The sequence below is a fragment of the Cheilinus undulatus genome, linkage group 4 (genome assembly GCF_018320785.1).
Source record: "Cheilinus undulatus linkage group 4, ASM1832078v1, whole genome shotgun sequence".
NCBI classification, from domain to species: domain Eukaryota; kingdom Metazoa; phylum Chordata; class Actinopteri; order Labriformes; family Labridae; genus Cheilinus; species Cheilinus undulatus.
In genome coordinates, this window is record NC_054868.1 from 15,991,895 (window position 1) to 16,016,209 (window position 24,315).

A 24,315-nucleotide genomic window follows, 5' to 3' on the forward strand; every position below is an offset into this window, starting at 1 on the left:
CAGAACAAAGTACCATCTTGCACAAAGTTATTTTATTCATCTGCCTTCCAGTGTCAGTATTCTTTATAATCCTGCTGCTGTTTTGTGACAAAGTTTAGCTGGCAGAAATGTAGCGCTACAGAAGCCCTTGGTTTCAGCTTGTTAAATAGGACAGGCATGGAGAAGAAAAACATGGCAGGAAGCTCTTAAAAAAATGGGCAGCATTTAAGACAAAACAGGAACAGAATAAGTAAACATGATAACATTATCATTAACTTAAACAATGATGATGCTCAACCAAGAAGGAAATTAAATAAATGGCACTTGTATGCATAAAGATCAACATTTTTATCCACTTACAAGGCAAAAGAGAATTAGAAAGGCAGAGTAAAATATAAATTATAGATTGCATATTCAAGTTTTCACCAATGGTTAAAACTTTGTTTTTCTATGGTGGTTAAAATACTTTTGTTGGCCTTTTTGTAATGTTCATGAATACATGTTTGACCTACCATACGTATGAACTTTTAACAGTTACAGTTTTCCATGATCTCCAGACCTCTCACTTCCAAATAATGAGTCTCCAACTTTTTTCCCATGTAAACACACACATGCACACACACAACCATAAATACTGTATCTACATTCAACCAAGTCTGAGATGATATACATTCATACAAGGGGAACCTTTTGCCAAACCATTAATGAAGAAATTACAATGCAAGCAAACCAACAACCATAAAGTAGCAGCTAGAAGAGCTTAGGCATCATCTAAGGATTGTATTTCAAGAGAAGATCTTCCAAGATTTTAAGCTGAGGTCATAAAAACAGTACCACAGTATGAAATTAAATAGGACAAGAAACTTCCCCAGATATCCATCTACTGACCCTTGGAATCAATGAGAAGATGGAAGTTTCAGGAGCGTTAAGTCAGGGGCACATTAAAAACACTAAATTTTAAGTTGAACTTACAACCATCTGACTTTTTCAAAGATGAGTAAGGAATCACACTTGTACTGAACTTTAAGTAAAGGCCTACACAATTCAGTTAAAATGTCAGCTGTCATAGGACTTGACTTGTTATATTGTCTTTTTAAAACAAAGAAAACCGAAAATGGTTTTTAAAGTATGTCAGTACTGATGCAGTGGACTCTGGCTTACACTAGATCAAGAATGAGAGTGAAAACTAAAGACCTTGTCTTTCTGACCTGATGCATTTGTTTCCTCACATCTTTTTTCTTAGTCCTGTTAAAAAAAATACATATCCCCCTTGGATAAGAACTGGTCTTTTCTATGGTGATTTTTCCTTTCGGGGGCTGTGGCTCTTGCCTGGTTCTCCTTTATGGCTTAGCCTCTTGAGAACTTTAATGGGTTTGAACTTTGCACTCTTTTTCTTCTGCTGCTCAGCCTCAGGTTCCTTTTGGAAGTCTAGAGAAGATGCATAAAAAAAAAAACAGTATTTTTTTGGTCAAAAAACAAATCAAGACAAAGTGAGATCAAACGAGAATGCAAAGAATGCTAATACAGATACATTTGAGCTTCTCTTCATCCTACCTTTTTTCTTCAGCATAGCTTCCATTAGTTTATCCTCCTCTTCCTCCCTGTGAAAGAAGGACTGTTAGTAGTTGTCGAGATTTTATGATAGCTCAACTGTTAGCCAGAGTAACATATTTAACTGACAGTCATCAGTCACCTCTGTCTATCCTGGTCCATGTTGTTTACTATTTGGTTTCGCTGTTCAATAATGGTAACCAGCTCAGCCATGAGCTCCTGCTCCCGACTCTTATCCTCCTCCGTCCAGTCTTTCTCTAAGAAGGGAAGAGTTGATACAAAGTCACTTCATGTTGTCTATAGGTGGTTTGAAAGTTTTTTTAACCCATCTTTAAGGGTGCACTCACACTAGGCCATACGGTGCCGGATTCTAACCATGCTGAAGCCCATTTCACCCCCTCCCCTGTCCCCCCCATGGCCCGCATTCACGCTGCTCAACACATCCAGGCCTGAGCACGGATACGTCACGCACCGACGTCATCACACAAAGCCTCCATCGTTGATGAACTTATACATGTTGATGACTCAGTATACACAAGTGTTGTTTTTTGGCTGTAAAATAGCAACAGATTTATACAAAATCTGATCTGACACCGCAGTTATTTCAGCTGTCTGGGTAGACTACGTTAACTATACAGGGCCCAGTGAGGAGGGAGAAAGTGGTTCATAGCAAGCTCTCATGTCAAAGGATAGCCTGTGTCCAGAGCAGGATTAAATGTTCCGTTAAGTTTTTTTTACCGTGACAAAAGCAATTTTAACCATCTGATGAGAGCTGGAGTGAAAAACGCCACAGGATTAATAAACAATGTTCCTTTCAAACATCAGCAACCAAAACCACAATTCCACTTCTTGATAACATGAAATAGTATTCAAGGTAATTTGATTCAGTGGATGATAATATGATACTATAATTTTATAATAGGAGAGGTTAAATCAGGCATGCCGCACTGAAGCACGGAACGACTGCACTCACACTGGCCAAACGTACTGGACTTTAGGCTGAAATGGGCCTAGGCTAGTTGAAGGTAAAGTTAATATGATTCACAGAACCAGAGCACCATTGTTATACTACAAACTATCTTAAATAATAGGAAATTAGTAACTGACTGGTGAGACTTTTAGTTGTTCTCCTCCTTACAGTGATGTTCTTCTTTGAGTGGAGCGTTTTCAAATGCTTTGATTGGTCCGCTGGACGACATGCTTTTAGTGACACAGCTGCTGAATAATATCAGCCATTGTTGGTGTCTTTGTCCACTGTTGTATTTTACTGGGCAACAAAGTGTTCCTAAACAGGGCACTTTCATCTGGGAATATTTAGGCTGTTGCTGTCATTTGCTGTGGTTGCCAGGACAGCGTGACAGTGAGTTGTTCTCTGGTTTTCTGTCTGTATGTGAGCTTCATTCCAAATGTATTCGTTTGGTACACGTCTGTTCTATACCGAGAGGCCCGTACCGAAATGGTACGGTACGAATACACCTACCTTTACACCTTTACACCCCTAGTGAATACACAATTGACATTTGCTTAACAACAAAACATTTTTGTAATGTGAGTGCAACGCAGCATTTGGCCTCTGTACAAGTTTGCACACAATACTCCAAAATCACACCGCTAAACTCTGGTTTGCCAGGGATGGAATGAGTCTGTATTGAGATTTTTCAGTTTTTGTACTTGATATTTAGAACATACAAAAATAGAACTCTGAAATGATCCTGCTAGAGTTTAAGGCGTAGAGCTGGTCATGTTGACAAGATATTTCAGTTACATCTAGAAAATGGTTTTAACAACACCAATAATACACAATACTTTGATTCATTTTTGCTCAACAGATAAAAGTCCATTGTAACAACAATTTAGACTGAGCACAGATGTATGAATCAGTTGGTACTCACAAAAATGAATGAAGTTCTTTTAACCTATTGTACTAATAAAGCAGGCTTCTCCTCCAAAAAACCCACATATGACTGATCCAAAAGAAAAAACAAACTGAATAAGAAAACGTCCCACAAACTGCAGGGCTCCTTAAATTCAAGATTTCTTGTTCACTTTGGGTTTAATAATATTACTGCAAAATATAGTGTATAGCTTGGAATCAATTTAGCTCATACTTTGAGATGTTGATTTCCGTTAAAGTTCAGTTGCAGAATAAAAAGAAAAAATACCTGGTTTGTTGAGAAGACATCTCAGCTCATACTCCACATCTGCTTGTCTCTCTTCTAGGTTCTGCTGCTTTGCTCTGTAAAGAGAAAAAAATAACATTCAAGTCCTATTACAAATGAGCTTTAAAAAATGTATCTTACTGAGTCAAAGTGCAAAGATGTAATGCACCAAAATGTACAACAGGATGGGAAATTAGCACCTGCACATCATCAAAGATGGGTATTTTTAAGCAGTGTCAGGTGAATTTGCTCAATGTATCTGGGGCGGGGAAATAAAAGGAATATGAAAGGGTGATTTTGTGACAGTGAACGGCATAAATTAAAGCCCAGTTTTCTTCTTGTACCTACTGATTTTATGGGAATAGGGCAGAACTGAGCAGACTACACACTTGCTGACCAAAAAGCCCTGCCTCTTAGCCGCATGCCAGAGCTGGTGTCAAAGGTTAAAAGTTGGTTGTGTGCTGGGATGGTTTGACTCAGTATCATTTTAGGGTAGTACAGGTGCATCTCAAAAAAGTAGAGTATCATGAAAAAGTTCAATATTTTTTGTAACTCTTTTCTGAAAGTGAAACCCATATATTGTATTGACTTGTTACACATAAAGTGAAATATTTCAAGCCTTTATTTCTTGAAATGTTGATGATTATGGCTTATAGATATGAAAACCAAAAATTAAGTGTCTCAAAAATTTGAATATTACATAAGATCAAAAAAAGGATATATTAAACAGAAATGTCAGGCTTCTGAAAAGTATGTTCATTTCTATGCCTTCAATACTTGGTTGGACCTCTTTTTGCATGAATTACTGCATCAATGCGGCATGGCATGGAGGCGATCAGCCTGTGGCACTGCTCAGGTGTAATGGAAGCCCACGTTGCTTTGATAGTGGCCTTCAGGTCATCTGCATTGTTGGGTCTGGTGTCTCTCATCTTCCTCTTGACAATACCCCATAGATTCTCTATGGGGTTCAGGTCAGGCCAGTTTGCTGGCCAACCAAGCACAGTAACACCATGGTCATTGAAGCAGCTTTTTGTACCTTTGGCAGTGTGGGCAGGTGCCAACTCCTGCTGGAAAATGAAATCAGCATCTCCATACAGCTTGTCAGCAGAAGGAATCATGAAGTGCTCTAAAATGTCCTGGTAGATGGCCGTATTGACTGTGGACTTCAGAAAACACAGTGGACCAACACCAGCAGATGCCATTGCAGCCCAAATTATTATTGACTGTGGAAACTTCACACTGGACTTCCCAATATTGAACTTTTCAAAATATTCAAATTTTCTGAGACATTGAATTTTGGGTTTTCATGATCTGTAAGCCATAATCATCAACATTTTAAGAAATAAAGGCTTGAAATATTTGACTCTACGTGTAATGAGTCGATATAATATATGGGTTTCACTTTCTGAAATGGGTGACAAAAAAATTGAACTTTTTCATGATATTCTAATTTTTTTCAGATGTACCTGTACCAGCTGCCATGTTGCTTGTAGTGCCTGATGCAGTGCTCTGCATCCTGGCCTGTTCAGGAATGTTTCCATATACTCTATAAAAAGCCTCAGGACAGAAACATTTCAAAACTTTATAAAACATAGAATTTGGAATAATGTGAAAAGATCATACACACAAGCATAGACACGAGAGGAGCCAGAGACATGGTGTGTGGATAATAGGAGTGAAAAAAAAAACAAGATGAGCAGATTAAGTCACTTGAGGAAAATTAAGTTTCATGACAAAGCACACCTACCAAAACGCATAAACCTACCTACTATAAATATGCTACAGTAGAGCAGCCAGATTGTCCCCATTCTGCCTGACTTGTCTAATATTTCAGATGTGGTTTGCATGGGGAGAGGCACTGTCAGCATTGGTAAACTCTATGCTTAATATTGGTATGTAATACATTCCTTAAGTTACTCCTAATACTGATGATGATAATTTCAGTCAAGCTTATCAGACATGACATTATCAATGGGCCAAAGCAAAAGAGAGTATGGCCTGTAAAGACAATGACATCTATTCTCTTGTTGGTTCTGTACAAGCACAAGCAATTCTAAAAACTTTAAATGTCTTTAAATATTGGACACATGGAAATAGCATTATTATATGTGATAAAATAAAACTTAAACTTTCCAGCACAACATTTATGGTTGCAAAAACTTGCCTAATATAAGCTCATAACTATAAACTTTTTATCTTGTCTCTCACTTGAGGTTTAATTGTGGTGTGATCTGCATTTGAGGACCTGGTTTCAATGAAGACTAGCCTCAAATAAAAATAAAAGTTTTTCTTCTTATGAACAAGACAGAGAGCATGCCAGTATTTTGTCACAGTTGAGACATTTCCCTTTATTAAATAGCATATTACTTCAATACTTCAAATCTTTATTATATTTTATTTATTACATTATGCAGCTTGTTAAAGTCCCTGTAAAGGGAAATCCAAATGTTTTGTCTGAACACACTAGATATGTTGGCATAAGGTTGCTGTAAACATGTGAAAACCCAAATATCTACATGAGACTGAATTTTTGATTTAGACCTTTTGAATAGTGTTCACCTCTTTCCTGGCTGACATGCACAGTATTTAGGAATTACCCCGCCCCCTAATGCTACAATGACATAAAATGCCAGAGCTGTTCATCTCAATACAGTCTCTTATTAGCCCTCGTCACTGCCTTTATTGAAAGTTAACAGCCAGTTACATACTGTGTTTTGCTCATTGTGAGGTAAACTTCCCAAATCCATCAGCCACGTCACCTACCAGTCATTAAAAGTATCATAACAGAGAAATCTGTGCCAGTAAACTGTAAATTTAATCCCAAACTTCTGTGTCTCTGCTCTGGCACAGAGCCAAGCAGCTGCACTCTGATCAGAAGAATTTTTAAAACTTGTGAGGATTGTATTTCTCCAGAATCCACACCATCCTACAGCAGATTTTACTGCCTCAATTTTCATGATTTTGAAGCTTAATTTGATAAACAGATATTTTTCATGACTGAAATTTGGCCTGGTGGTTTATAACTGGGTGGCCTGTCATACAACCAACTTAAAATGAAGATTCTTATAACTTTACAGGGACTTGAAATAAAGTGACTGGTGTAGATTTAAATCAAATTGCCACAGTGGCAGGTAGGCAGAATAAATTTCATCTATTAAATAAAGATATTACTGAAATGAGACACCACTTGCAACTTCTACTAAAATGCAGTCCACAAGCACGCCACAGCATGAGGCAGAATTTTGCATGACAAGTTTTTGTGTTGACGTGTCTATAGGCGTCAGCCAAGTATGGAGTTTGTGATTGCATACCTGATGCATAAAGTTTTCAATGGACTTTATTATACCGATTTGTACAAAAAACAGAATAACAAATAATTGTGAGGAGTATCAGAAATTGCAAACATGTCATAAAATTTTCTTTTCTGTCTAAATTTACAATATATAGATTTTTTTTCACTGAAATGTCTAGATTAATTAAAAATTACTATTTAGTCATATATACATTTTTATCTGAGATCTTTTATCACCTCAAATATTTACAACCGTTATTAAAGCTAGAGAAATACTTAATCCTAAAGGTTGTAACCGGATTTGCCTTGTTAAGGTAGACAGAGCCAAAATGACAGACGACGTATTTAGTGTTGCCACCAAAACACTGGATGTTCCATGAAAGACTGCTACTCAAGAAAGTGGAGGCTGCTCTTCTGTTGCTGAAGCTCATTCATGTTTAGTGCTCATTACTTGTGATTGATCAGGATTATTTTTTGCCATCAGTTGTGAGTTCAGTAGCCAAACCTTAACCCTGTAGCACTGGGCCCTCCCAACAAACACACCATGGAGTACTGTGGTCTGGCTATGCATTTTCAGATTGAGTAGAGGCCTGACTCGGCATCCAGCACGCCTACCTCCACTTCCCACTTCTTGTTTTGACTCTGTTCACTTAAAACTATACTCATTTCAGTACACACATACTTGCTTAACAGTACACTGATATTTTGGTTTCAAGGATGCTTATAAAAGTTCCTTTCCTGTAAACCAGTCAAGAATGCTTTGCAAGTGGCTTGCACCATTAACCAGGAAGGCGTGTATGAACAACTTTTTTCCCTCGGTATGTGAAATTCACATGTGAAACCAAAGTTTTGGTTTACTGTTTAGTAAATACACCTTATGCCATGTTTTTTTTTTTTCATTTATTTGCTGTCTTTTGTTTTTGTATCTTTTGCCATTAGAGAGCCATATTGTGTGTTTAAATGCAGAAAAAAAACAAAATATCATCCAACTTGTGCAATAGTAGGAGCAACTTTTATGAAGTAAAACGTCACTTGGCCCTTGGGGCTGAACTTTCAGGGGTCTTGCAACAACCAGACACTTACGTGTAAACCAGCTCAGCTTCTCGTCGCACTAAAAGGTGTTTCTCATGGATGAGAGTAAACCAGTCCACTAATAGGTGCTCCTCATCCTCGTCTAAAAACACAAAAGGGGAACAAAGAAATGTAAAAGTAGATTAAAATTAAAAATTAAGCTCTGACAGCAAAAAAGCACCTTTTCATTATTTAAGCTAGATAAGTAAGTTTTAATTTGAATTCATGTAAATCTCACTTTTATGTACAAGTTGAGACAGGCTCATAAATTTAAAATAAATAAAAGTTTTCTCTATAAAACTATACAAATTTGAGGAACGATACCGTTTGGGTTGTCTCTCAGCTTCTTCTCCAGTTCCACTCCCCTCTGCTCCAGTTCGTCCAGCTGCCTCTCCAGCTGACCCATCTCTCCATGGATGTCCTCCACAGGGATGTACTGATCTGACTGCACCTGGACAGATGTCAGGACCATTTCAGATCTTGTTCTTTGTTTGACATAAAAGCTGAAACATCAGTTTTTAAAATCTGTGCTAAAACACACACAGGGTATATAGAGAACATCTAACATTAAATCTTGTACTTTTTCAAAGTCATCTTTATACATTTTAAGACCCTATCAAATCTTCAATTTCTAATCTTTTACATTTGTGACTGAGCTATATATATGTTTTGTGCTGGTTGTAAGGGGAAAAATATGTCAACATAAAAAAGAAAGGGCTGGTAGTATTGCTTACTGTGGTTTACAAATTAAGCTTTCTTGTAGCATTTTGAGATTAAAATATGAGGAAAAAGACCTTGGTTTGAATCAGTAAGTAGCTGGCAATGGAGGGTCTGTTTTTTTGTGAAGTTGCCTTAAAGTAGCTATACCACAATCTAAAAGTACCTATTTATATGTTTTGTACCATAGTTAAAACCCTAACGTAGAACAGCAAACATTGAAGTTTAAAAAATATATATATATATAAGGCATTATTGCACCATTTCAGGATACTTTAATTCTGATTTTGGATGCACTGACATGTTTGTCCCTTTACTGCTGCAGCTTAAGCTCACTACAGTTGAGTTCTATGAAAAATGTATTTCCATAAGTCTGGCTGGGCTGGGAATTCTCCCAGCATACAAGCTTACCAAGCTAATATCAAATATAAGGAAGGTATTTTCAAACTGTCCGTTTAAACATGATTTACATTGCTCTGTATGGCAGTTGTTGCTGTATTTTATCACCTGTTGTGACCAGTTGAAATGCTGCAGAAGTCCAAACCTCTCATGGCAAACTGAGACATCAGTGATTATCATTGTACTGTTTTTTCCTCAGCAGGAGTCATTAAAGTTGCGCACTGTAACAGTGCCTATGCACGCAAATGTTTGCACATGTTTGGTTTGAGAGTAAACTTGACAGTTTGCAGCTCCATGGGATTGAAAACAGTCGCTGATTGAAATTTCTTGTTTCTTAAATTACTCCCAGACTTGGGAAAAAACTAGCTGGCTGCTACCTAGCGCAAATCCTAGTAGTGCTAAAAATGAGCAGAATCTGTGCTTGTAATAAACTAGACCCAGGCTTCACTGCAAAGCTGCTTTTCATTTCCAGAATCCAGTAAAATGTTCCCAGGTACAGGACTCAGCAGTGGCTCCAAATTTTTCTATTCCAACTACTTCTTAGAAAACTTGCATTTATTCACCAATTAATTATATGTACAACCACTTGATAACATACATTTGCTAGCTAGACACACAGTGGAGCTTTGAGGAAGCATGGACAGCTCATCAAGCAAGGAGGACATAAGCATGCAGAGGGATTTCAGATCTGGCAGAGTTCCAAAAGAATTGCATGTTTGATTAACACTAATTCTAAGAAATAAAAGCAGGAAAACTGATTTTCCAACATTTTTGGTGAGCATGAAAATGATTCTTTAAAAAAGCTACAGCTTGTAAAACATTACAGTCTTGTGTAGAAGTATTTTTAATGCTTTTCAAAAGCCTCATTATATGTTAAATTATTCATAAATTTTTAACAATTTTTAACACCCCGCAGACACCTAACCTTGCATAGCAGATGGATTTGCCTGTTTTTGTGTTTCTCACTGGCGAATCCATCTTGCAAAGCTCCCATCTGAACATATTGGGCCCTTTAAGAAAGTGACAGGACCAATCAGGAATAAGAGGCAGTATCTCCCGGCGTGGAGTCGTAACATAAGCCAACAGTGACAAGAAGCTGGTGCAATTATGGTGGAAGAGATTAACGTAGATGCTGCTATAGCATCAGTTTTATCAGATCTTGATTGACATTTCTTTGTTAAAAGAAGAAAAAACAAGAGAACTGAGTTCTTTTCTTTTCGGAAACGATATTTTTGCCCTTCTTCCAACCGGATCTGGCAAGAGTCTAATTGTCATGTGTTTTGTTGCTCTGATTGGCCTGTAAAGATATGACAGACAGGACGTTCATCCAATCACCCGCCGAGTTTTTTTTCGAAGGCTCTGCCCTTTCCCAAACACCGTCTATGGGAGGTTTTCCAGATAGATGTGTGAAACAAATCCATCTGGCATGTCAGATGAGGGGACACCCTGAAACGTTTTAATTTATGTTCAGTATTGTACCTTGCGTTTGATGAGAGGGAAGCCATGGCCTGGGGCCGGGGGTCTTGCAGGTCGAGGGCCTTTAGGTGGTCTGGTTTTAGACTTAGCAGGGGAAGGAGAAGCTTTCCTGTTAAATGGATTCTCCTTACAGATCCGCTAGAATGACAAAAGGAAAAAGCTCACATGTTAATGTACACATTGCAATGCTGAATATTCTTTTCTTGGTTGGATGGCTTTTTACCTTGTTATGTGACTGGCTGGCTCCTGAAACCAGTGGGCTTGGGGTTATGGGGGGACGTGGAGGGGCTCCAGTGCCTTTAGTCCCCATGCTACGACTGGTCTGTGGGGTAGCTGGTGCTGAGCTGGCACTTGCTGGCATGGAAGAGGGGTTGGGACTTGGAGAGGGTTGAGGCAGATGCTCATTTGAAGAGAGCGAGGGGGTTGTAGGTTCACATGGTGAACAGATGGAAGGCTCTGAGATGCTTTTGGTGAAGGTATGTTGCTGGTCGCTGCTGGCACTGCCACATGAAAGGGGCTGAGAGGAGCTGTGGTCTGAGCCAGAGGACAGGCTCTCTGTGCTGAGGGCTGGAGAAGGGGAGCAAGAGGAAGGCTGAGAGTGGGAAAGAACTGAAGGGGAAAGGTTTAGTAAAAACCAAAGAGCAAACAAAGGGGGCAGAAATGAAACAGGAGCAAAGTTGTTAAAACAGATTGAAATCAAGAAGGCATGGGGAAGAAAACACAAACCAATATCAACATCCATTACCAAACATCCCACAATATTTTTCTCTGTCCAACAACTCCAATGTTTATCATAAATCTAATTACTAGTATTTGTATATTAGACAGTGTTTATTTGAAGCCCTTTACATTAGATCCATATTCTTGCTGAGATGTTTTCTGTGTCTAATTAGATAATGTACAAAGAAAAAGTACAGGGTGGGACAGCTATTAATATATGTAACAAACAATGGATGTGTACATAAGGAGCAACAAGACACACTGTCAACAAAGCAGTCTACTATTAGGATAACAGTCTGAGGCTGCCTAAATAATTCATCCTAAAATATTTGCTGTTAAGATTATTTGAAGGAAAAATGCACAGGCCAATTTCCCCCCAGACAACTACAGTAATGCATGACAGAGAATTGAGGAAATACCTTTGCCAACAGATATCTCCACATGAAAAAAAAGTTTACACTTACATCTCAAGAAATAAAATGTGAAAAATCCCCTGAAATATTTTTAAAAAAGGATTTTCTAAACATCCATAACAAACATAGAAATACTGCCCTTTATTAAAAGCAAGGAAAGTGCAGGGCAGAAACCTCCAGCAGAACCAGGCTCATGTTGAACAGCAGCTTACCTTGGATACCCCCAGGTGGCTGTGGAGCTCGAGGTGCTGGCCGCTTCTTGCTCTTGCTGCTCCCAGGACTCGCAGAGCAGGACGAGCTCCCTGCACTTGGAGGAGTTTCAGCACCTCCTGAGTCAGCTGCCCGGGTGATGCTGTACCATGGATGACTGGCCACAACTGTAGCTGGTATTGCACCTCCCTCAGGCCCCTCTTCTTCCTCTGCTTCATTGTTTTCATCGTCTTCATCCTCAAAGGGATTGGGGGGCGGAGGGGGTGTGCTGGGTCTCGAACCCTCTCCTTTAAGAGAGGACATAGAGCCTGTATTGGGAGGGGTTGCCAGTCCGGCTGGGGGAGGGGCAGGGGCTTTCTTCTTCTTAGGTTCTGATTTGACCAGTGCGAGCCAAGGTGGGTCTTTGGATTTATGGGTGCCACTGGACAGGCTGGACAGTGAGATACACACAAGCATGGAGGGGTCACAGAAGGAAAAACAACAAAAAGCAGCCAAATGGAGGCATGGTCAGGCAAACAACTACAATGCATGCTGTGAACAGAAAGGACTGATGATATGGCTAAGATAGGTGACAATGGGGACAATGGACAGAAAAAGATTTGTTTCAAAGCTCAGCTACCTTCCAGGAGACTGTGATCTTTCTCTAGGTTTGGGAGGGGTTGGAGGCTTTTGGTTTTCACCTGTGGTTAGAATTGAAGAGTTAGGCTTATTATCAGAGGAACCCTTTTCTAAAATCTAAAATCAATGATATTTTTTGAATTACAACTCACCACTAGTAAGTCTGTCTCCTGTATGAGACAGCCGAACCCGGGGGGCAGGTCGAGGAGGTGGAGTGGATTCACAGACCCTGCGGGGTGCTGGCACAGGCCGAGCAGCACCTTCATGGTGACTGACAGGTGTAGAGGAGAGGTCTCCATTAGTTGTTGGTTTGGCTTCTGTTTTGGTATCATCCTCTTTCTCTTCCTCTTCCTCGCCCTCCTCTTCATCACTCTCATCAAAAGGGTTGGGAGGAGAAGAAGAACGTAGCATCTTATCGGTCTCTCCAATGTTCTCCATCTCTTTAGCTTTATGTAAAGCGGCTGATTTATCTGTAGCTGGAGCAGCAACTGTGACAGAGTCATCCTGAGGTGTGCCAGCATTATTTGCTTGCCTCACTGGAGAAGGAATTTTTGTCTGATCCCGGCCAGGTGTTACGTGAGGAAGTGTGCTGCGACCAACCCTGGCAGACTGCAACACTGCTGGTTTTTTACTAAGATCTGGCCGGCCATTCTGATTAGCTAAAGTGTTCCTTGTAAGGTGATGTGTGCAGACCAAGGCTCCAGAGTCACTTCCTAATTTGTAGGATCCAGGAAGCAAAGTGCTGTGGCATTCTGTGCACCTGAGACAGCAATGACACAGATTGACATTAAGATTTTTTACAGTCTATGTTTAAGATATCAATGGCACAAAAAATAAAAAAAAACAATCACAAATCTCGAAAAAGCTATTGGGTGTTTATGTTCAACAAATGATACAAAATCGTACAATCTCTTCAGGTTTTAATAATAATAATAATTAGTCTATGCATTGAATCAAATCCATGATTTGTGGCTAGCAGTTATTCAGCATTAAAAAATGTTTCATTTATATTTTGACATAACTTCTCTTAACAGCATTTTTTAAGAGCAAGTGTTGATGGTGTACAGTCAACCATTTACATCCAAAGCATAAACTTTTGAGACAGGCATGGCATTGCTGCCAGAAAGAAAAAAAACATTATCTAGTAATCCTCCAAGTTAAATAATTAGTTCATCTATGTGTTATTAGGTAAACTAGTCCTAGGAATAATTTAAAGGTGCATCTAAAGAAAAAGAATATCATGTCAAAAATATTTTAAGGGATGTACAATATTCTTTCCATATCCAACATGTTGATATTCACAAAATAATTTTAGCCGTTACCAATATTAACACTTCTATTCAAATGTAGCTCAGGCCTAAAACTTCCGTCCTTAAACATGCAATTCCAAGTCTTAGGATGGAAAAAAATGAAGAAGTTTCAGTCCTTAAAACAAACTTTAAAGTTTAAAGAATGATGAAGATAAAGGAAAAGACTGATGTAGGTCTGTCGGTCCTGCCTAAAACTCCACAAGCATCTTTGTTCATATGGCTAATATCTACCGCTGATAAAGGCAGATTTTTGCAGCCAAACTATCAGATGTAAATATTGGTAAATTTTAATATCTACCAATACCAATATTGTGCGCATAGTTTTGTGCATCCCTTTCCATTTTTCCTAGCATTTACTTCAGAAAGTTACATTTCCATATATTTTAGATTCATCTCATACAAAGAGACATGACATTTCAAGACTTTTTTTTGTTTTAATCTTGATGATTACAGTGTACAACTAAAGAAAACTAAAATATGAATTCTGTGAGAAAGTCAGATTTGCAAAGGTTTCCTGAGGCCCTGTTTACACGACAACGTTTTCAGGTGAACACGCAAGACTTTTAGCTGTCCGTTTACACGAGAACGGCATTTTGGCACCTGAAAACGGAAAAATTTGGAAACAGGCTCCAGAGTGGAAGTTTTTCAAAATGCCCCTGTCTCTGTCTCAGTGTAAACAGGGAAAACAACACTTTCTGAAAACATACATGTGCACTATGCAGTCAGCCGTCAAGCGCAAGTTTCGCAGCACACTGAAGCGAGCCATGGCAGTTCGAGTCTGTTGTAGTTTACTGTGATTCAGCTTGTCAAGTCACTGTAATTCACCCAGTCATTTATCCCTGGAAAATCAAACAGTCTTTGTTATAGTAAGACTGGTCTTGTAATGCATTTTTGTGTTTATATGTGCCGTAAAATTTCGCTGGTGCGCTACGATGGTGATGAGGAGGAGGATTTTAGTGATGAATTACTCTCATGCACATGTGTATGATAAAAATGTTACATATTCTCAAAATCACATGAAAAACACTGTCCTTCTTATAGAGACAGTTTTATTGTGCAGTAAATCACCTTACTACAGTGTTTTTCTGTTTCCTGCGTTCTCGTGCAGAAGGAGATTGTTTTCCAAACGTTGCCGTGTAAATGTGAAACTTTTTGGAAACGAAAACGGAAAACAAAGCAAAGTGTAGTGTAAACAAGGCCCGAGTCTTCATTCTCTCACTCTGGTTCAGTACACACAACTGCAATCATGGGGAAGACTGCTGACTTGACAGTTGTCCAGAAGAAAATCACTGATACCCTTCACAGGAAGTGCAAACCACAGAAGGTCATTGCTGAAAAGGCTATTCTCAGACGCTGTATCAAAGCATCTTTATGGAAAGTTGACTGGAAGAAAAAAGTGTGGTAAAAAAGTGCTCAAGCAACAGTGATGATTGCAGCCTCTAGAGGATTGTCAAACAATGCAGATTTAAGAACTTAGGGGAGCTTCACAAAGAGTGGACTGAGGCTGGAGTCACCTCACACAGACAGGTCCAGAAAATGGCTGACAGGTGTAGTGTTCTAAGTGTGAAGCCACCAATGAACCACAGACAATGTTAAAAGCTTCCACCTAGGCTAAAGAGAAAAAGAACGGGACTGTTGCAGTCTCAGTGGTCCAAAGTCCTGATTTCAGTTTAAACTAAATTTTGCATTCATTTGGAAATCAAGGTCCATGGTGCTTTATCAAGTCCAGAGTCAATGCTGTCAGCTGTCAATTGGGAGATTTTTATAGCACCTCATGCCTCCTCCTGCTGAGAGGCTTTATGGAGATACTGATTTCCAATCCAGCAGGACTTGGCCCCTGCCCACAATGAAGCCAGAACTACCAGAAACTGGTTTGCTGATCATGGTATTACTGTGTTTGACTGGTTAGCAAACTAGCCTGACCTAAAACCCATAGCAAATCTCTGGGGAATTGCCAAGAAGGACATGAAAGACACCAGACTCAACAATACAGACAAGTTGAAGGCTTTAATCTTCAGCCTGAAGGTTGAAGAATCACCTGGGCTTTATAACAGCCAAGCAGTGCCATGAACTGATTGGCTTCATGCCATGTTGCATGGATGCAGTAATTTGTGCAAAAGCAGCTACAACCAGGTTCTAAGTGCATAAATGAGCATCATTTTTTAGAAGGTTAACCCCTCTGTATCATGAATCAGATTTTTGGATTGATGTTTTTTGTTATTGTAATATTTTGATAAGGATTCTTTTTGATTTTTTTTTTTTGGTGTAAGCCATAATCATCAAGATAAATATAAAAGAGTCGTGAAACATTTCCTCTTTAATGATAAATGTAGAATATTGAAGTTTGAACTCTTGATTTAAGTCACTGGGAAAAAAAACAAACTTTCTTATGCTATTCTAATTTTTTGAGATGCACCTTTATAATCATCCCTGCTTATGCTACCAGCAATTACTTTAAGTGTAGTCAAGCAACCAGGACTCTGTTCAAAAGAACTATCTCTTTAAAAAAAACTTAGTGCCTTTAAAGATGTTAGATCTACACAGCATTGTAAACTCCTGGTCAGAAATATCTCAATAACACACAAAGAGATTGTACTTGTAGCAGCAGTTTTCACCTGAAGCAGTTGCGATGGTAGAGCTTGCTGTCAACCAGAAATCTCTGCACCAGATGGACGTGTTTCTGGCAGGCAGTACAGGTGCTGCTGAGTGTGCTGTGATTTACTTGTGAAACCTCTCCCACACCAGGGTTGCTCAACTAGAGGAAGTGACCAGTTTGTTGTTTGCAGGACAGGGAGGAGATGTCAAGGGGACAGAGGGAAGATGAAAGAGTAATGGGGTAGGGGGAGATCAAACACGGAGTCAGGATTTCATGATGTTGATTATTCATTTTGTTTAGCAGCTACATCTATTTTGCTAATTCAACATCTACAGCTCATCGATTTGTGTGATTCATTACAGCATCTCTTTTCAGCTCAAAGCATCATTTGATTGACACAAAAAAGATATGATAAAATATATTTGTTAGTAAAAAAATAAACAGCGTAAACTTGGGTTAGTAGCTCTGAGAATCGAACATTTTGAATATGACTGATTCTTAAGACTGTTATGTTTCTTTTAGGTATTTTTTGTTTAGTAAAGGGGATAAGCAGCAGCATATTTCAAAACTTGGCACACAGTGTTTCCTACCACTACTGTTAGTATTACAGGGTATGGCTAAAAAAGACTGACCTAACTGTTTTGCTTTAACCTCCTAACTCAACCCTACCCCACCCCCATCCTACTGCCTAGGCTCAGGACCAGAGAGTGGAGGGGAGATCAGATGTGAGGAGGAAGAAGAGCAGGAAGAGGAGGGAGTGGAATGGATTTCCATCTGAAGAGGGAGATGCTAGTACAGAGGAGTATGGGGATGGAGGGAAGAAATTGAGGGCATGCAAAGAAAAGAGAGACAGGATACAGAGGCTATCTTTATAGAATTACTCTACCTTCTATTGCTTCTATTTCCCCTGCTGTGCAATACAAAGCCCAAAAGAGGAAGTGGTAATTATAAAGCACTTAGATATTGTGCATTGTTGTACAGCAGCGGCAGGACAGGATTTGTATCGCACAGATGTGATGACTTAAAACCCCCACAGAGGACATCCAGAATTATACTTAAATAATCCAAGGCTTAATATACATACTAATAAACTACCAGAATAAAGATATGTAAGGCCTCATTGGGCTTATTTAGTCCACATAAGGACACCATAAAATATGACATGCAGTATAATGTGGATATCATGTAATTCAGTGACTCTGTAACAGGTATCATGTAAGGCCAAGAAAAAAGAGAACTTAAATAATCAAGGCATGCACATTCCTGTTTGTCTGTACACATCCTCCTGGCACTAAGTGCATTCTTACCTCAGACTCAATGACTTTGTCTTCCAAGGGGGTGGGAGGCTTTTTTTGTACTGGCTCATTATGACCAACAGAGCTCAGCCTTTTCATGCAAGGAGGGTTTGCTGTGGAAATAAAAGAAATAATCAGTTAACCATCATTTAAACTAATTATGTACGTTGTTGCAACACTTAAAGGTTATTTCATCTCAAGTTGATAGATTCCATGGCCCTGAAAGTATGTTTGGATAAAAATATGCTGCAGATTTCCCATTAATCAAAACATCTGAATAATTACATCTGTAAGTTAATGTGATTAGTTCAAGATGTAAGAAAGACACCTTTAACAAAATATATATTTCAAACTGCTCCACATATATCTTGCCTGAACTAAAAAGTCTAGCTTTATTTAATATGCCCACCTTGAGACTTGTTGTTGAAGAAGTTGTAGTACTGGGAGACATATGTGATGATACTGAGCCGGTCAGGAACCTTCATTGATACCATATCTTCTGGATCCAACAGGGCTGGAATTCCCAGCTGTGTCTCAGCCACTTCAAATGCCTACGCCATTAAAGAAAAGTAGTTAGGGAGGGAGAAAGTCAAACATGCATAACAAAGTTAAAAAACTGACAGCAAAATATCATGCAACAGCTGTTACAATACAGATACAGCCTGTATGTGGAGCATAAGAAGTAATTTGGAGAATGAATATGAGAAGAAAACTTTCATATTTGGACATCTTCAGTGCACCATCATAAATTCTGCCTGTGGGCCAAGTTATTTTAATATCTGATTATTTGCTTTGATCAAATCTTTGACTCAAACTGTCTAATTCATGTTGCTTATCAGCACACAATGCTGTGTATTTACTGATAAATACAGGGCATACAGAGGAGATTTATTAAAGCAGTAATTTATGAGATGAACGTGGCCTGTTACTCCATTTATCACTGTTAAAGATATTAAGGGAGTAGGCAGTCTTTTAAATGGCCTAAAACACGACTGCCTCATTACCTTGAAGCTGTTGGATATCAAAGTTTAGCTCAGACTGAAAATATGTAGACTCTCAATTCATACTTCAACATTCTGTTAGTTTTAAGATGATGTGCAAAAAAACCCTCCAAAAAGGATATAAGGTTTTCAAAAAGTTCATCTGTTCCAATCCTCTAATTTATAAGTTGCAAATTCAGCACTTTTGCACTTAAAATCCTCTTAGCATGGTCTCTCTACAGGCTTATGTCAGGAGTTTTTTTTTCATTACCTAGAATGTTTTAGCTTGTTCACTTCCCCTTTAACTCTCAAAGACTCCATTAGTTTTCTCCACAGGGACAGTCTGATACACACAAGTCCCACCCACCATGGCTGTACGCAGACTTTCAACGTAACAAATTTATGGCTGAAAAGAACACATTCAGTAATGTATGGCATGCCTGTCACGAAATGATGGGTTTCATACAGTTTATGAGGTGATTTAGGATTCCCTTCATGGGCAAACATTGAAAACAACATAAAATCATGCAAACAAGATGATAGCCTGTTAATACTTGGAAAACAGCTGTAAAATTGACTCACCAGGCGGTTGTTCTCGTAAACATTCTCTTTTGACAATGAACAAAAATCTCTGAAATGAAAGGACAGAAGTAAGGTAAAAATCAGTATTAAATATCTGAGTATAGAGTGTACTATTAGAAAACTTTTAGCAACTGCAAATCATGTGATTTCATTTTTATACTGAAACTCCTGCTGGAAATGACAAAGACACTTCTGTCAAAGTCATGCTGACATAGGCTGGCACTGTGTTTAGACAGTTGACCCATTTCCACATATGTTATGAACCGTCACAAAGTTAATTTGAGCTTGACAGAATGAGAGGCAGCAGCAGTGGGAAGCAAAGCTTCCCAAGAGTCTCAAACCACCCACAAATGATGCCTGTTGTGAAAAAATGCAAGGACAAAAGGAAACAAGCTTCTGCATCAAAAAGATGTGATGGGCTGATAATTACAAGGCCCTGCGTTGAGAAGCCTGGAGCAAGAAACTAAAGCCAGGCCTCTCACCAGTAAACATCCTGCAGTAAAACTGGAAAATGTCTCAGGTGATCTGGAAAGGAAAGTGTGCTTGTGTGCTTATTATATGGATTCTAAAAGTGTGCAGTAGCAAGGCAATATTGTGAATGGAAAACAACAGCATAACCCCACTGAGAGCTTGTGGTGACCATGTGGAAGCTTCAAGAAGGCAAAATCCTATAAATGAGTTCAGTGTTGGAGCAACACAAAGTGACCTCTGTTCTCTCTAATCTAGTTCCCATGGTCACAAAAACACAAAGTTACAGCTACACTGTCGAGATCATGTCACAACAAGCCTTCTCTGGTAGATAAAACAGAGCCAGATAAAACACGTACTACAGGAACTTATACCTGACCCATACTGTTCTGAGCTCAAAGTATTGATACTGACAGAGGAGACAGTACCGACAAACACTGACATGGATGACGACCTGCCTGGTGTGATCTGAAGTGCAAACTTAATCCACTGTGACTCAGTCTCACTACAGGGTTTATTTTGGGAAAGCGGACTGCTGAGGAACAGAGTGTGTGTGTCCTGCTTGTCAGGCATTTAAAATCCACATGATCAAAACCTGGGTGAGCCAGTATAGCCACTAAATCCGGTTCAGTCAGAGGGAAAAGTTTTTATAAGACGTACAGGATTGGGATTTAGTGATGTGACAACTAAAAATGCAACTTTGTAGACAATAATTTTAGTGAAACAGGTGACGTAAGACAGGTGTATCATGGAGACAAATTTGAACACAGAGAAGACGCAAAAAAACTAAAATGTAGTTACAAGTGGATGATTTGAGTATTTTCAGTGCTTTGTTACATTGTTAAGTTTGATCTTTGATCAACCTGCTGAACCAATGTTACTTTATTTCCATCACGTATGAAGAATGCAAAAAAGTGGAGATGCTCTAGGAACTACACGGTGCCAGACCTACCTGGCCTGTTCAAAGGCCACATCTTGCGCATTTATTTAAATCAGAAGAACACCCAGCACAGTGTTAATTTTGGCAGCTACTTTTAATTTTACTCTCAGTTGCAATCTTTATATCAAATGCCTTTTTGTTTAAGTTACATTTAGTCATTTCTACCCTTTATAGGTTTAGTGTAGTTTTAGTCAATGAAAACTCAAACACATTTTTGTCTAGTTTTAGACTATAAAATGTCTTCACATTTTAGTCTTTACTTTTAGTCCAAGCATTTATTTCTCTTGCCTAAATACAGTACCATATCAAAGTTGTGTTTTATGCACTCTGCCAAACCTGGGGTCCCTCCTTTCTACAGGGAAGATGGAATAGCTTAAGATTTACCCACAGTGGGGAAATAACAATGATTTTTAAGACCAAAGGACGTTTTAGTCAGTTTTTGTCATCATATATCTATTTTTGGCTAGTCTTAGTCTAGTCTTTCTCATGGAGAAGAGATTGTCGACGTACATTTTTAGTCATAGTTTTAGTCACTGGAATTAACACTAATCCAGCTGAGGAAAAACCATCCTGAAACTACACTTTCCAATGCAGTTTGCTCAATTCAGCTTTTGATGGGCTCCTTCAGCAGTATGCACTCTGGTTACTTCAGTCTTAGCTTAAACTTAGACCAGTCAATCCACTGTGCTGGTATCTCTCCTCTGTACCAGTGTGTTGTATTTTCATGTGAATACATTGGCTGCAGTGTGCAGGGCAGTACTACAATGGCCTGACACTGGAGCTAAATTCAGTTTGACAGGCGAAGGTCTCAGCTACAGATTAGCCTGATGGACTGTCTGTGTGGATCAGAGCTGGTTTTTGCTGGACAGTTACTACAGGCACACTGGAGGGTGAACCTGGAGGCATTTGGGGAAACAAATTTAAGAGGCAGGGCACAAAAGCCTGGGTGTTTTAGATTTGTTCACAGGCTTACTTTCAGCACTGCTGTATAAGCATATATATGCCACTTCACTGGCTTGTCCTTCAGTCACTAGTCTAGTTAGTGTTCGCCATGCTACCTTTATAACATTGTCAAATATGATCACCAAAGTCTACATCACCTGAAAGGTTATCAGCATGAGGAAGATGTTTGCTTTCTAATATTATTTCTATCACAGCAAAAATCTGTTCTCCAAGTCACAGGAGAGATATAAAATGTCATTGACTGGATGCTGTTACAATATCCACAACCAACTAAAAGGGCTGTCTGTTGATGCATTTCATACAGTGTTAGCTAAACTACTAATCCTGATGTAAACTGTGCATTATCCACTGACTATAAGCAGACACACTGAGCTACAAGGGACAAGTTATTTTCACTAAGGATGCGCTGGTTGTAAAAAGTAGAGCCGGTACTGATACCTATGTTTAACATAACAATTACCGATTCCTGATGTTTGTGTTTTTGATGTAAGACCAACATTTTCTCTCACGTTTGAGCATAAAAATATATCAGTTTTCCAAAGAGAGTACTTCTTCTGTTCAATAAAAGAAATCTGTAATTCAGAAGAGGCCAGCATTAAATTGGGTTGAGACAACACTAGCTACTGACACCGGTTCATGCCACATTATCTGCCGACTGGATGATGTCTGTCAACAGGGCTGAGATTGACTGATACCAATGTTGAACTGAAACATGAGTGCAACCCTATTTCTCACAAATGCACATACAAAATGTGTCATATGAAGGTAGGGGTCTCTGTGTTTTTTAATGTCACAGTAAAAAATGTGAACATTATTCAAAAATTCATCCTTTCCATACTGAGATGCTGATACCTACAAAACACAACATAGCATTTTTGTCTGTTTGAACAAACATTTGCTTATCAACTACAAGTGACAAAGTCAGTATCAGGATTTGTTCATGTGTCATGTGCCCATGTCGTAACAGTATCATTATCATCTCACCAGCTCTATAAATCATGTTACTCACACTGATAATGCAACCGCAGTGTTATTTTTGTGCCTCCTCTACTGTATGTGTTGGTCTTAAATCCAGAGGAGAGTTGTGTTGTTACAGACAGGGCATGGCTTGTCTGCCCTAGTTAATTACAGCACGCTGGTTTTTAACTCCAAAGTTTCATGAGAATATCTAAAGGAGTGTTTATTAACAATACATTCTAAAAATACTAAGTTCAAAAGTGTAACATAAGTGAAAGGTTTGGAAAAGACGAATATGAATATCAAACCTAGCAGTGATGATAGAGATTAAATTTGGGAAGCTTACTTCATAAAATGCGACCAAAACGAAAACTTGCCATCGGTGTTAAAAAAAACATCCCGAAAAACTAATAGTAGAATATTCAACAAAATGAAAAAGCGATATTTTGTATTTGCGTCTTTAACAGATATGAGTGTTATAACCATTGCAAATCAATTGATTAAAAACCAATCAAGGCTATTACTTACTGACAATAGAAAAAGCATTACACTGTGCAGTTTCCTGCCACAGCTGTTGTCAGTTACTTTTTATCATTGTAGCATCGTCTGTTATCTGGGTTACTTACATTAATTCTGGTCTGTAACGATGTATTATGGCACAAAACGCCAGACCGTTCCGAAAGGACGATGACATGTCCTTTATTTCCACATCGTTGTAATTTTCACATTGTATTCGACACCACTCCTGGAGAGCCTTCAAAGATCCCATGATAGTACTTTCAAAATAGTCCGTTTACCCTTGCCAGACAAGTTTTCTTCTCAGTCCACAGTGTAACAGAAGACAGCCCAGAGTCTCCTTTTTGGTTATAAACGAGTCCTCTCCAGCCTTTCAGTGAAAGGCATCAGCCTGACAACACCCGAAGAAGCGGTACTTTACATTCATTACCATCCAGTGAGTCACGTTAAAAACTAGCATGGCTTGCAACTTGGCTAAGTGTTAACTAGCTAACTTTTGCAACAACAAAGGGCATATAGTCCATTCTTTTTCTTAAAAAAAATTATTTCGGCCGAGATGATAACATCTACCTGGGACTTCGACCACAACGACTAGATAGAAACACGGCTGATATCTAAAGTTGTTCACATTAACGTGCCAACAAAGTTCTTGACGTAGCAAACTTAGCTAACTAGCAACGGCGCCTTAGCCCAATTTTGGCCAACGCCTGTTGTTTGGGTGTTAGCTTCTTTTTGGCGAACGACGGGACTGTAGATACCGTCCTTGTCTGTATTGTCAAGCCAGTAGTACAATCTCAGCCGAGGTTGTAAGTCGAGGTTACAGTTTCCTCCTTGACGTGGACCACGGGTATTTTTTGTTGGTGCAACGGCCGTGAAAACGCTTTCTAAGAGGTCTGTCGCAGCGAGAGATCCACACAGCGCTCTTAGCGACAACGAAATCCCAACACTATGTCCAAAATACACCTCAGAGCATTAATTTCAGTCAACGCAGCCCAGTGCCGATGCCAAGCCATCCTCAATGTCCTGCTAGAGGTATTGGCAGCGTGCCTACCAGTATTCTGAATGTCACGCTGTTATTTCTCAACGAGCCCGATTGGGGGAGC

At 39.1% G+C, this 24,315-nt stretch overlaps 1 protein-coding gene across 2 annotated transcripts; it reads right to left on the minus strand.

The window, feature by feature from the left end:
- Positions 1-13: 13 nt before the first annotated feature.
- On the minus strand, positions 14-24,277 carry micall1a (MICAL-like 1a). 2 transcript variants are annotated; one of them, XM_041785375.1, is made up of 16 exons: positions 23,323-24,277; positions 19,369-19,417; positions 18,216-18,357; positions 17,819-17,919; positions 16,531-16,670; positions 12,758-13,365; positions 12,607-12,667; positions 11,990-12,417; positions 10,868-11,211; positions 10,648-10,782; positions 8,377-8,503; positions 8,065-8,155; positions 3,693-3,766; positions 1,673-1,787; positions 1,534-1,580; positions 14-1,407 (listed from the first exon to the last, which is right to left on the minus strand). In XM_041785375.1, the coding sequence occupies exons 1-16, from the start codon at positions 23,463-23,465 to the stop codon at positions 1,271-1,273; spliced, it is 2,742 nt and encodes a 913-aa protein (XP_041641309.1). In that variant the 5' UTR covers positions 23,466-24,277; the 3' UTR covers positions 14-1,270. The 2 variants fall into 2 exon arrangements, with proteins under 2 accessions (XP_041641309.1, XP_041641307.1); XM_041785373.1 differs by having other exon boundaries at positions 10,868-11,253.
- Between the last annotated feature and the right edge of the window lie 38 nt (positions 24,278-24,315).